We start from the raw sequence: 13025 nt of genomic DNA on the forward strand, positions 1-13025 counted from the left end.
AGAATTACTAAAATAAGACCAACTGGTATTCTCCATCCCCCAAAAAAACTTCCTTGGCTTACGGCATTTCATCTTCTGAACGAACGGTTTTATATACACACAGCTACACACTGAAACAAGCTTTGTCACTATGCAATTTTCTGTGATCCAGTTAAAAATAAGGCACTTCAAATAGCAAACCATAAAGCTCTTTAAGACTGGAACAGAGAATCAAGATGACATGACCACAAAACCAGCATAAAATAGTTGGCTAAGAAAGAAGAATGATGACATCATCCATGACTGTGGAGGGTTTGAAGCCACAGGTATCTGAACACAAGAGGGAGAAAATGACAGGTTCGTTGATGGGAAATACACAGAAGAGCAAAGGAAGAAACATTCATTGCTTATGGCACAAGAGGAAGAACAAAAGTAAAATTATTTGGTCAACTTCGCCAGGTACCCATTATAGAAGTTTAGCTCATGTTCTAGGAAGAAATAAAATAGGAAAAACACCAAAAAAACTCAACAAAACCCAACCACAAAAAACCCAAACCTGCAAAGCCCATAATTTTACATGGCGTTTTAGTGAACACATGTATACAATGTGACACATGCTGTGTGGCAGCAGTTAGAGAGAAAAACTCTGACATTATGCAACCTGTCCTTTGTCAATGGAGAATTAAGGAAATGTTTGGTATAGGGGTATTTCCACTTACATAATACTGTTTGTCATTTTTTGGGCTGGTTTGATTTTTTTTTTTTCAAAGGAATCCTGAAGGATGGAGCAAGCTTGGCCAAAAGGGACATGCAGAACCATACATAGTCACCTGCTAGTCTTCCTGCTGACCAAGTTTGAACTTTCTGTAATAACAGACATGACTCCTACCAACATCACCTGACTCCTGAAGCAGGCTCTGAGGACCACTTACAGCAGGAGACATCAAGTCACACGGCTGCAAGCATCAAAATTTGACTCTTAGAATATATAAAGGATTGATTCCCTAACACATGCAACCATATGTTAATTTCTGTTGAAATCTACAGGTCCCAGTCACATACATGAAAGCTTTTGGGAAGAGGAAAGTCTGAGTAACCTACAAAACCCCAAGAATTTCTTTAAGTTCTATTGAACTGGGAGCATCCCTGTGCTTTCTCTCCCCATCTTACTCTTTCACAACAGTGTAATTCTTACCACTTCGTAAGAAACATCCAACACTCTGCTTGACTGTTCCTCCTAAACGCTAATTATGCTCCAACAGCCCTTTAAGGGGAAGATTCAAATGTATGAAGTACCAATCCAAACACCTTTTCTTGTTGTTCACCTTTTACAGTAGAAAAATGGTGCTTTACCATAAATAATAAAACTGGCAAATGAAAACTGGTTATGTTTAAAACAATTTTAGCCACTCCATTTGCTCCCCAGTCCTACGTGCAGACGGCTAACTGCCAGCAGTGACTACAGGCCAGGATGCAAGCACAGGATTTAAGCTGGCACTCTTGCTAGAACTGAGGTAATTTAAGAGGACTGTCATCATGCATTTACTTCTCAAACTTTATTACTTTGCTTTAAGAGGAGAAAGAATGCCTGCTATTGTGACTTTAAAAATATTTACAAAATCTTTGGTACCCATTTTCAGTCCTGCAGAATTAAAATCAAGACTCTGACATGTCCTCACATCCTCACATTGTGTTTCTTTTTATAAACTAGAAAATAATATTTAGAAAATCCACAAAGTTTTTCAAGAGAAATCTGACCGCTCTTCACTCTAGACAAAGTTCAAGGCTACTGCTGAATTAAAAGGAGACACATGCAAACTGGAAGCAAAGAGCAACTGTGAACCTACCTGCCTTTGGTACCCAAGCCATACAAAGCCAGCTTGCTTTGAACATGCAAGTTCCTGCCATGGAGGGCCACCAGGGGATGAACACCTCAAGCTAATGAGCTCCACACCAGTTGCATAACTTTAATCCTAAATCACAGGCCACACTCTCACTCTCCTGGCTGGAGACTGAATTTCCCACTCTTCTTGTGGTACACAACCATGTAACCTATTTTTAAACAATCTTTATTTCTCTTTAAAGAACAGGATGATGGAAACAACCTTGGTGGCCACTTGGCAGCAGCCTCTGCTCACAGGATAGGGGCATTTAAAAAAAAAATCACCTCTGTACCATGAAGGTTTTCCAAAGTCATCTCTAACAGACATGTATTTCATTATTATAGAAACACAGAGAAGAAATGCAGAAGCCGAGCAGAATAAAGCAGCAAAATGGAATCACATGGGGAAGCAAAAGGCAATTTACTCTTTGGCTTTGCAAATAGCGGGCAACAGAAAAACCACTGCATTTCCCTGATACTTATCCTGTTAAACCAAATGCCTTTCTGAGCACAGTAGTCCAAATTTGTAACAGCAGCATCAAGGATGAAAATAAAAGCCCAGCCCATCCAGTCAAGAACGGAATTTCCACAAAGGAAGTGAATCAAATGAGCAAACAACAATTTATCTATCCCCTCCAGCTCTGCCAAATGCCCGCCCTTAGGGAGGCACAGTACTCTGTGGTGGTGCCACTCAGCCCTTGTTCTCTCAGACAAGGCTCTCAAGACGATGCCATTTTGAGGTAGACACCTGTCCACTGGCAACAAGCATGAGAACATCAGCTCATTATAAGCTGTCCAAATCAAGGCTATCACATGGCAACATCTTTCAGCCACTACAAAACTTGCTTCCAAACTGAAATAGCTATCCAGAGGTGAAAAGCTCCGTATCACATTTCTAATCCCCACAGCAGCTAGTCCTCCCTGCAATTTTTTTTAATTTTACTTTATAACAATTCATATAAATTTTCCTGATCTTGCGCCCTTGAAAATGTTTCCCAGACCATTTGACTTCCATCTAGCGAGGATTTTCACAGCGCACACGAGGAATATTCCATTGCTCATTATCTATTTGATAAAGCATACCTCTTAAGAAAAAACATCAGGTAAAAATTGGTATAATGTGGAGCTCTAGTGGTAGTGGGGAAGTAAAGCAGTATGGAACACCAACTGTGAAACAGTACATTCTGACCTTTAGTATGAGAACAGTAAGAAAAACACTGTAACAGATAAAGCTAAACAAGGAGAAGGAAAAGGGAGAGAGCTTGGCACCAAACTCATCCACGTTTTGTGCTTATAGTATACATTTTCGCATACAACACAAATGACCTTCATTTTTAGTGCACCAACTTAAATCTGATAAATTCACTGCAGTTAAACAGAAAAAATAAGATTCATGCTGTATGCTCATGTTGTCCTTAAAGGAAAAAGTTATATATAGTACAGCAGGAAACTAATGTTCCTTACCAAAACTAGCTGGGAATCAAGTATAATTCTGTGCACTTTTAAAACCGCCCTAGTTATATATATTGTCCCTTTCATGCTAGCCATGGTAACTCCTATGCTGGCCAGTGAATACTCTGCTGTCATATCAGCAAAGTGCTTACCAACCTCTGCAGTCAGCTTAAACACAGAGATTCAGTAGTCCTTTCAGCCTGATGAGCTTGGAAGGAATTAAAACCTAAACTACAATAGCTCCTTCCTTACATCCACAGTACCATCACACATCCTACTGGCAAACATCAGCTTAAGTCTTGCTTATAGATGATGTACCACCTGCAACGGAGATGGATTTTTTCAAAGCAGCAGGATATCTGAAGAGTACCGTGCATCCAGCGCACCTCCTCACACAGATTCCTCCATCACCCTGTGAAGGACTGGCATTATTTTCTTAACTTTCAAGATGCCATTTGGAGTTGGGTAGTTTATAAAGCTAGGACGATACTGACAGTTATCAGACTGTCAAAAGCAGCATGAAAAAACACAGGAGACATCATACTGCATGTGTACAAACGACTGATCCCAGTATTAGGAGGCCCCATTTCCAAAGTCAAGGCACATCACTGGTTGCATAAGCACACACAGTTTTGAACTCTCTGTATGAAACCTGCAATCCCTTCCTAGGGGAACTCCTTTCATCCACAACTACAGACAAACAAGACTGGAAAGGTCTCAACTCTATTACTGGTAACCTGCAACGGACTCTCCACCTATTTCAAAGCACACTGTAAGCTGTTCAAGATTTCTGCTAGGAGCTTTTCTTCTTCTTCCCAAGAAAGCCTTGATTCAGCACTTCACAGTACAAGAGAGAATAAAATTGCTCTTGCTAGGGTAGATCATTAACTTCTTTGTAAGTGGAAGTGTTTGGCATTACCCAAACTGTTCGGGTCTGAGCTTTTTTAACCAGTGTTAGTGCCACAGTGGAAACAAGTGAATCTGGGCTTTACACCTTCCCCACCCGAGACAAGGCTGCGGGCTGAAGAGGAATCCCCCGGATCCGACTCCGGTGTATTTGGAAAACGCGGTACAGCCACCCCCGCCCCCGCGTTACAAGCCTGAAAGAGACGGAGTCCAAGCTGCGCGCCTTACCTGGTGGGCAGTTGCACTCTGGAGGCACTTCTCTCGCTACTCGGATTTTTGCCAAGTGCTCGTAGGATTTCTGCGGGCGACAGAGGCACGGTGAGGCCCGGGCAGCTCGCTCCACCACAGCCGCGCCCCCGACACGCGTGGCCGCGGACTGGGCTCGCCACTGTTCCCCGCGGGCTGGGCTGCGCAGCCCGCAGTCGCTTCTTCGCTTGGGCTCGACCCAAGGTGTCTCGCTGACTTCTCCACCCCCACAACAACAGAAACAAGCCCGACGCCCCCACGCCCCGCAGTGTTTTTGTGGTCCTTACGGCTGAGGAACGCCTCGGTGCCGTGCCGTGCCGTCCCACCCGCCGCAGGCCCGCTTCCCTTCCCCGGCCCCGCCGCCACCCGGGGATGCGGACTCACTTTCCCCCGCTTCTCTCCCACCTCCCGCCCGCGGAGCTTCTCCGCTCTCCCCCTTCATGGCCTCAAGCCGAGCCCCCGTCGCCCCGCACACATCATTCCGCATCCCCGGCACACGCAGAGGCTGAGCGTAGCCACCCCCGTCCCGCACACCTGGGCGAGAAGTCGCTCCACTTTCTCCTGCATCATCGCGTTCAGCTGCTCCAGGGAATAGCCGGGCAGCGGCGGGAGCGGGGCGGCGGCAGAGAAGCCCCCTCGGGCGCCCTCGATAGCCGCGACCCTGGCCTGGAGGTCGCTGGTCCGCACCCCCAGGTAGACGCAGGAGGCCGCCGCCAGCGCCGAGAGGAGAGCAGCAGCCGCCGCCGAGCCGCACGGCCCGGCCCGCCGCGGGCAACGGTCCCCGCCGCGGGCAGGCTTCCCGCTGACATCCCGTCCTGCAGCTCCTCGGCTCTTCCCTAACGTGCTTTTACACCCTTCAGCTGCGGCCGCTTTGATTTCCTTCCCTCCGCCCCCCATGGAGGCAATTAGTTTACAAACAGCGGCAACAAAAATAGTAACGATAAAGTACCAGGAAATAAATTTTTAAAAGGCGAAATATTAAATTAAAATTTAAGAAAAAACCCAAAAACAACAAAACCCAAGCCCCAAGCGCGGTAAGTAGAAGAAAAGCCCGCAACCGGCTCACACACTTTGAAGGCGAAGCGGCGGCGCGCACCGCAGCCCGCACCGCACGCCGCTCGGCAGCGGGTCGCGACTAAGCCCCGCAGCAGGGGCGGCAGGGAGAGAGGGAGGGGGGGGGAGCGAGGAGCCCAAAGCCGTCAGCAGGGCTGGGTGCGGGGCGAGCCCCCGCGGCTTCACCCGCCCTTCGGAGGGAGCAGCGTGCTCTGCTAACGGCTTGCCACTTGTCAGAGAGGTTTGCAGGCGCGGGGCGGGAAGCGCCCCCCCACCACCACTCCGCCTCCCGCTCTCCTCCCAGCCGTCGGCGGACTTGTTGCTCCCCCCCCCCCCCACCTGCCTGCCTGCCGGCGCCCAGCAGCCGCGCCGCGCCAGGCGGGGAAGCCCGCAGGCGGCCGGCAGCCGCGTCGCCCCGCCGGCAGGCAGCCCCCGCGCTACCACGCTGTCAGCCCCGCCGCGCCGCGGAGCCCCCACCGGCCCACCTCCCCGCCCTCATTAGCATAACGCATTCACCTAGGCGGAGGAGCGGGCTGGGGCGGGCGGGAGCTCTCTTTGCATAATGTATGCGCGGGGCGTTAGACTAACAAATGAGGCGGCCCCGTGTGGGCAAGGGGGTAAGGGGGTAGCGCACACGGCCGGGAGGTGCCGGGTGGCGGCCCCGCTGGGGAAACTTCTGGAAGCCCGCGCTAATTTACGGCGGTTTATGACCGGGCTGTCATGCCCACGGTGCAGGCATAAAACACGGGGAGCGGGCTGTCGTCCCAGTCTTTTTTTAGAGCGCGGAAGATAAACGCGTTATACCTCGGCAACCGGCTGCCCTGCGCGCACATGACACGAGGGCTCGCTTCCAGAGTAGCAGCGTGCACCGACTCCCTACTGCGTGGAGCCCGTGTAATTTTACCTGATTTTCTTCCTGCTTGTTTATTTAGCGAGCTGCTGCTTGGCCGCGAGGAGCACACCAACCTGTTTTCATTGCTCCCAGTTTGTGCGACGGGAAAAGAAGTGTCAGCATCCAGAGAATTGGCCTCATGGCCTGGTGAAAAGCCTAATGGTTTCCTCTCTTTTCCCCTCTGCCTCTTCCAATTGCTGTGTTTACCTGTTGTGATGGTTCTCATCTTGACATTACCGCAGAGCATCTCCTACATAGAATTCAGCATGGCTTTTCTTGTGCCCAGCAAACTTCCCAAACCAGAGAAAATTTTTCAAAGCAGGACCAGACTCTGCAGGAACACGTGGATCACCCTAGTTGGCATCTACTCACGTGAATACTTAGTACTCATGAGATACAAAGACTTGTGGGATGAAAAAGAGAATTGCCCAACTACTGTGCTTCTCAGATAAGGTTGAGAGTGCTGATGTGTACTGTGAATCAAGTTTCCTTACGGACTCATATCTGCGTGGCTTTATTACCTGTTGTTTCCCATGTATTCAAGCGATCACAGCTGTCATGAAAACACGGATCCAAAAAGCTTTGGGGGTTTCATTGCAATTACTGAGACACTGAGTAAAGCGTAGCGTAAGTTCATAGCTACCCACTCCTTCTTCAGAATTTGCCTTTCTCCTTTCTAAAAAAAAGTAAAAAAAGGTTTGGTGGACTGTAGTCAGGGAGGAGAAAACATGATGACATAGCCCAAGGTGATAATTACTTCACAATAAACAGTTAATAGTTAATGTGCCCCAAGCAGCACATACCTAATGATCAGGACTTGTGAATAACAATTGCTCTTTTCAAAACAAGGACTTGCTCACAGACTATCTCTTGGCAATAAGACGACGAAATGTTATTTGGAATGAATAATTTGACAGAAGAAAACAAATAATACCCACATGCTCTTATTTGGTGCATAGCGTGGCCTCCCTGAGCGTGGTATGAGCAGTACCCAGGCCGTCCCAGGGGTGGCTGGTGGGCCAGCAAGGCGCTGGGAGTCGTGGCGCCAGCTCCAGCGCTTAACATTACCCCCTGCTGCTCATAGCCGGCACCATTACTCACCCCTGCTCGTGGTGACATCCAGCACAGCGAAGCTGTGAACCCTCAGAATATGATTATCCTCTCTGCTTTAGGCAGGGGGTTACTGAGGCACAGCTGGGAGCAGCACAGCTGGGAGCAGCACGGCTACCCGCACCCCGCTGCTGCCTGTGTCCTACTCAAGTGGGTGCTGCATCATCTAGGCCAGGGCAAAATTTCCTCCTGAGAAATTTTTATTTCAGTGCAGATGTAGATGTCCTCTGCTTGCTTCAGTGCCCCACACGGGCCACAGACAACCGTGTACCCATATATAGGTGCGACCTGTTTCCATGTTTTGCTTGGCCGAAAGATGCAGTGTGTCTGTCCAAGCATCTCCCCGTCCCAGCATCGTGCTGTCTGTTTGTTTTGGACAAGGCATATTCCACATCAGAGATGAAATAGCCTGAAACAGAAAGTCCCTTGTTGCATTAGATTTACACGTACTTACCATTGTAAAAATCACCAAATGAGCCAGATCACCATGTTTCTGTGGGACATGATGCAAAGCCGCTTTCTGCTGGATAGCAAATTTCATGCTAAATGTTTCTTATTCTGAAGAGGTGTTATGGGAAACTTTTCTTTTCCTGTCTGGGACAAGTAAAAAACTCGGCCATACTAGAATCAATGCCCAAACCAGGCACAAACAACTTTAAAATACCCAAGAAATTGTTTTCGTATTTGTTTGGTTGGGGTTTTTTTTGCGACGGGTAGCTATACCTCTACACATCTGGGAGAAATGTTAGCCCTGCCTGGGCTCCCCTCTGAAAAGACACAAGGCTCCTTCATTCCTTGTGTGTTTGTCTGCTCACAGGTATCCTCAGACAAAAGGAAACATGATGAAGAAGAGTGAGAGGAGAAAGACCAGTGCCAAGCCTGCCTTCTTGGTCTACCACAAACTTACACTTTTCTTTTTGTCAAAGCTTGGGTAAGACAGCATCTAAAATATTGTTTAAAATGCTTAGAAATTATTTGGTAATGACAGAAATTGAGATTAAATTGTTTCCAATAGCTTTTTTTTCTCATGTGTTTTCATATAGAAATAGATACCAGAGTATCTTTGAAGGTACAAATTAGCGGTATCCTCTTCTCACAGAAAAGACATGGTCATCTTCCTGATGAAGGCATATTTATCCACCTCATAGTAAGGCTGGTTCAGGTTAGACTAGACTGGACTACATAATCTGAACAGCGATCTAAATTAAACACAGTCTGATTAAGTCCAGCACAGAAATTGTTATCATAGGTGAACAACACAGACAGTTTACCTGTTAGGGAATTATCTGGCCATGTCTGCCTGAATAGAGAGTTTTAAGCAGCTGTACTCTTCTGTGTTCAGTTACTTGATACCATCAAGTGGACAAGCAGCAGCTTTGCAGTACGCTTACCCCATCTAAACACAATAAACTGGAGAAAAACCATACGAGACTCAGACTTGCTGCCTTTGCTGGCTTGCCACAAGCAGGAGGCAGAGTGAATCCAGGACATGTGTGTGTTCAGTGCCAGTGAGCCTGCTTCTTATTTTGCAGCCATGATGATGCCAGAGTCAAGAAGGCATCTACTTAGGATCACAGCTAAGATTGAAAACAGATTGCTGTAGCACTTTTCAGAGTGCTATCCGTGTTGGGGTTTTTTTTAATGTCTCTTAAAAAAAGCCACTCTTTTTTTACAGTCTCTATTGGTGAAGATTTATAGGTTTTGAATTAGAGCAAGTAACTTGGTCTAAGGAGTCAAACTCCTACACCAGGAGTAAAACAGATGGCTGTTTGCATGGGCAAATGGTAATTTAACTGTTTGCAGGCAGGAGTCATACCTCAGATGCTGCTGGTCACACTTAAGCTGATACACCACTCAAGTTCAGGTTACAAAACACTTAAAAGGCTTAAAAAGCCTGTTTTGTATCTGATAGCTAGAATAAAGCATCATGAAATAAGAACTGTACCCGAGATATATTGAGCTGGCCATTAACACGTGCCAGTAGAGTATCAGAAATGGCAGATCAGCAGCACTAAAACCCAAACAGTAGCAAAAAAGGAAGAGTATTTTCAGTAAGGTCTGCTGAAGTGCTCGTGTGCGCAGAGCTGAGGCGGCCACGCTTCTCACCAGGAGCGGAGTGCTCTCACTTTGAAGATTCGAATCTCTAAATGCCACGTTTCAGCAGATCTCGTGCATGACCAGGCCAAAGGTATTGACACAAGATGCTACTGTTTGCATTTCATGGGTCTGTGTTTGAAGATGTGGATAGTGTTTGCAGATAACAATTTTCCACCAGACAAGACCAGTGTCTGGAGTTCTTTCCATATATTTTATGTCTACAGCGTGCCGTATTCTGGCTGACCAACCCGCAATCCACTACTGGATTTCTTTACCAGATACAACATAAACTTGTGATTAGACTTAGCAAAAACATATTGGCAAGAAATGAGCTGAAACAACAAGCCACATTCAGTCTGAAAAATATTTTTTCATGCGTTGTCCAGCAAGGCAGAAGGCACAAAATCATGCAAGTACAAACTGGAGTCTGGGACTCCGTGCTGGAATACCCACAGGGATAAAAACTTCAGTGGTTAATAATGGTCATGCACGCTTTAAGACAGAGTTTAAAAACCTTCTATTCCAAATGCTCCTGCTTTCAGACGGAGCTTATATATTATTCATTATACATGGACTTGTGTCTGCGTTCTGCTGCTTCCTCCCTTCCTCTCACTTCTGCTCAGTTCAGCCTTTGGATTAGAGTGCATCTTGCACCCTAAATGAGATTTGACTCAACTTTCGTAAACTTATATGGGTTAAATGCAAAGTAGAGCCCGAATCTGTCACTTCTGTGTCTTGCCCCAGCTCTCTGGCAGCTTAGGTGGTATGGTATTTCTCACTGAGCTGCTCACAGGACCTGCCAAGATAGCACAGAATCACTGAAAAAACCCAGAAAACAACTTACTTCACTGTTCTAGGAAAAAGGACCTGGGAAAGCCTTTCCCTTTTGAATATCCAAATTGATTGCCTTCTGTCACTTTAAATTTAATATAAGCACATTAAAGTACAGTATACATGATGCACTACATTAATATACCTAGCAGATGGATAACACTTGCTCTTGATTTAATACTTACATATACTCATTTCACATCTACTGTACAAACACTTCATATATTTGAATCTTTAAGTCAGACTTATCTCCAGACTAGAGGCAATTGAGTCACATGAGCATAGGATTTAGTTTATTAGTTCCATAACCTTACTTCTATTTTGGCAAACCCGATAATAATAATAAAAAAATAAATAAATAAACCCATTGCATCTGGATTTTAATATATTTCACAGGATTTCCTTTTCCAACATGATGAAACCAGCTCTCCTAGACCTACAAACTGACTGATTCAAGGCAAAATTCAGACCCCATACGTTATTCTTTTCTAAAATTCATGAGCATTTTTCACGTCAATGCATTACGAACCACGTCATAACAGATAAACCAACTGTCTTGGTTGACATTTGTCATAGCTTCAGATACGTGCTTCAAAACGCAGCTGACACTTGGGAAGCACTGGCAAGAATTTTACTGAATGAAGAACTGTATTCAGAAATGGGATGAGGAGACCAGACCTGAGAACTTCAAACTTGCCCTGGCTCCAGGCCAGCTGGTATGTGTCGGTTCCCTGGTTTGTTTATTTGTCTATGAATGAACACCACTGGAATTCACGGGTCGCGGGGAAAGGCTGGGAGGACAAGGTTTGGGTGAAGAGTTTCTGAGCCTGCAAAGTCCTGTATTAACACACACCTCGTGTGAGTAGTCTGATTCAAAACAATACTATTAGTCACAGAAGTAAACTTTCACGTGTGCTGGCTTATTTGGAAGATATAAAAATGCCAAGATGAGGGTCAAGATGTAGGATCCAGCACAAAAAAGCTAATTATACAGCAGGGAAATTTTCTACATCTTGCTAATACCAAATTTTGGGTTCTTTATAGCTATCTTTTTCATGTGAGGTGATTGGTAAATAATTTCTGTATGCAGAAGCAGTTACTTTCCCGAGTGATTTTACTTGTCAGAGAAATATTACAATAAATAGTGTGCTCCTGAGATGTCTGAAAAAGGCAACAGTAATTCTGATGACCCAACACAAAGGCAATGTTACAAGGAATGAAATGGGGAAGAGCCCAGTCAGTACACTGGCAGTCATAGAATCACAGAATTGTTATACTGCAGATAAACTAACGTTTCTATAAGCACTGTCAATATTTTCATCCTTAAAACAAGCTGAACCTTCTGAAGCCTACAGACATTAGGAGTCAAAGACAAAAGAGTATTGTGGGACCAACAATTAGGAATCAGAAGAGACTGCAGACAGGAGGAAGATTATTTGATTACCAAATTAAAAAGAAGGCTCCAGGAAGCAAACAGAAGAAAAATCTCTGTATGGATTTTAAGATGGCAAGGGAGTTAGTTGCAGCAGGAATTCTTTCCTCAGTTCAGTGGATGATGTCCACCAAGTGACCTAAAGACTGATAAAGTCTGGTGATTATTTTTTCTTTTTTTCCTAGTTTGGAATGAGCATATTACAAGTGACTTGTCTGGGATAAAATATCGTCTTAATATCACAGCATTTTTGAGTATTAGTGCTTCTTTTTACACTGGCCTCCACAACTCTGCTCAGAGCCATGGTCTTCTCACTGTCTAACCAAATTGCTATGATGATATCACGTCAAAATCCTTATCAGGATGTCCAGTGCCCTCAGTTATTTTTCACTTCCCTTCTTGATTCTGTTAGTGATTCTTTAATCCTCTTGAAGTTTGTATTTCATGTTGCTAGCCCTGAGAAAGGTAGTAGTGGGCTCTGAAGGTCTGTCTTTTTCAGTCAGTTGTTGAATGTCTCATTACTTCAGTGAGGTCCAGGCACAGGTGCCTATGAGCTCACTGCTACCTACCCAGTCAGTCACATCACAGAAGAAAAGTGTCACATCGTTCAGCAAATTGTGAACAAGTCAGTAGTCCAAGCACAAGTGCTCTGTCATAACTCTCAAAGCTGTTGCATCTTGAAAGGTTTGTTTTCCCGTGTTGTAGAATTCAGTGAGATGTTGATATAAATTAAATCTATCTCATTTTTTAATAAAGAACGATTGATCTCAGGCAAATTTATCCTTCTCTTCCAAAGACAGAATTCAGCCACTGCTGAAGAGAGATTCAAGATAAAATGCAAAACTTTGAACAGATCAAACTTGGGTTCAACAGAAATCCCAGTTTTATTATTTGTATTTTCTTCTGCCCTAATCCCTAATTTGGCAACCTCTGTCAGTGTCGGTCCCTTCCACAGTTATTCAAGTACAGTTTCAGAAGGCTGCACCATTAGCAGCTGAAGACTTCAATCCACTTTTGAAGGACATGAACAAAGGTTTCTGGGAAGCCGTTGCTTGAGAAATCATACCTTTCTGATCATGCTCAGGTCAGGTATGAATAGCAGTTCCTCTAGTGGAAAGATAAAAATAGCCAACTACATCACACCC

General features: G+C 45.3%; 1 protein-coding gene across 1 annotated transcript in view; it reads right to left on the reverse strand.

The window, feature by feature from the left end:
• The window catches only part of COL25A1 (collagen type XXV alpha 1 chain), a gene marked incomplete at both ends in the record, with an annotated part of 297516 nt that extends 292154 nt beyond the window's left edge, over positions 1 to 5362 (reverse strand). Inside the window, 2 exons of the mRNA XM_084264091.1 lie at positions 4448 to 4517; positions 5000 to 5362. Coding sequence (XP_084120217.1) covers positions 4448 to 4517; positions 5000 to 5362 — 433 coding nt within the window. The remainder of the gene's footprint in view (positions 1 to 4447; positions 4518 to 4999) is intronic.
• Between the last annotated feature and the right edge of the window lie 7663 nt (positions 5363 to 13025).

Source organism: Gallinula chloropus (genome assembly GCF_964237585.1).
Source record: "Gallinula chloropus genome assembly, chromosome: 4".
Classification (NCBI taxonomy): Eukaryota; Metazoa; Chordata; class Aves; order Gruiformes; family Rallidae; genus Gallinula; species Gallinula chloropus.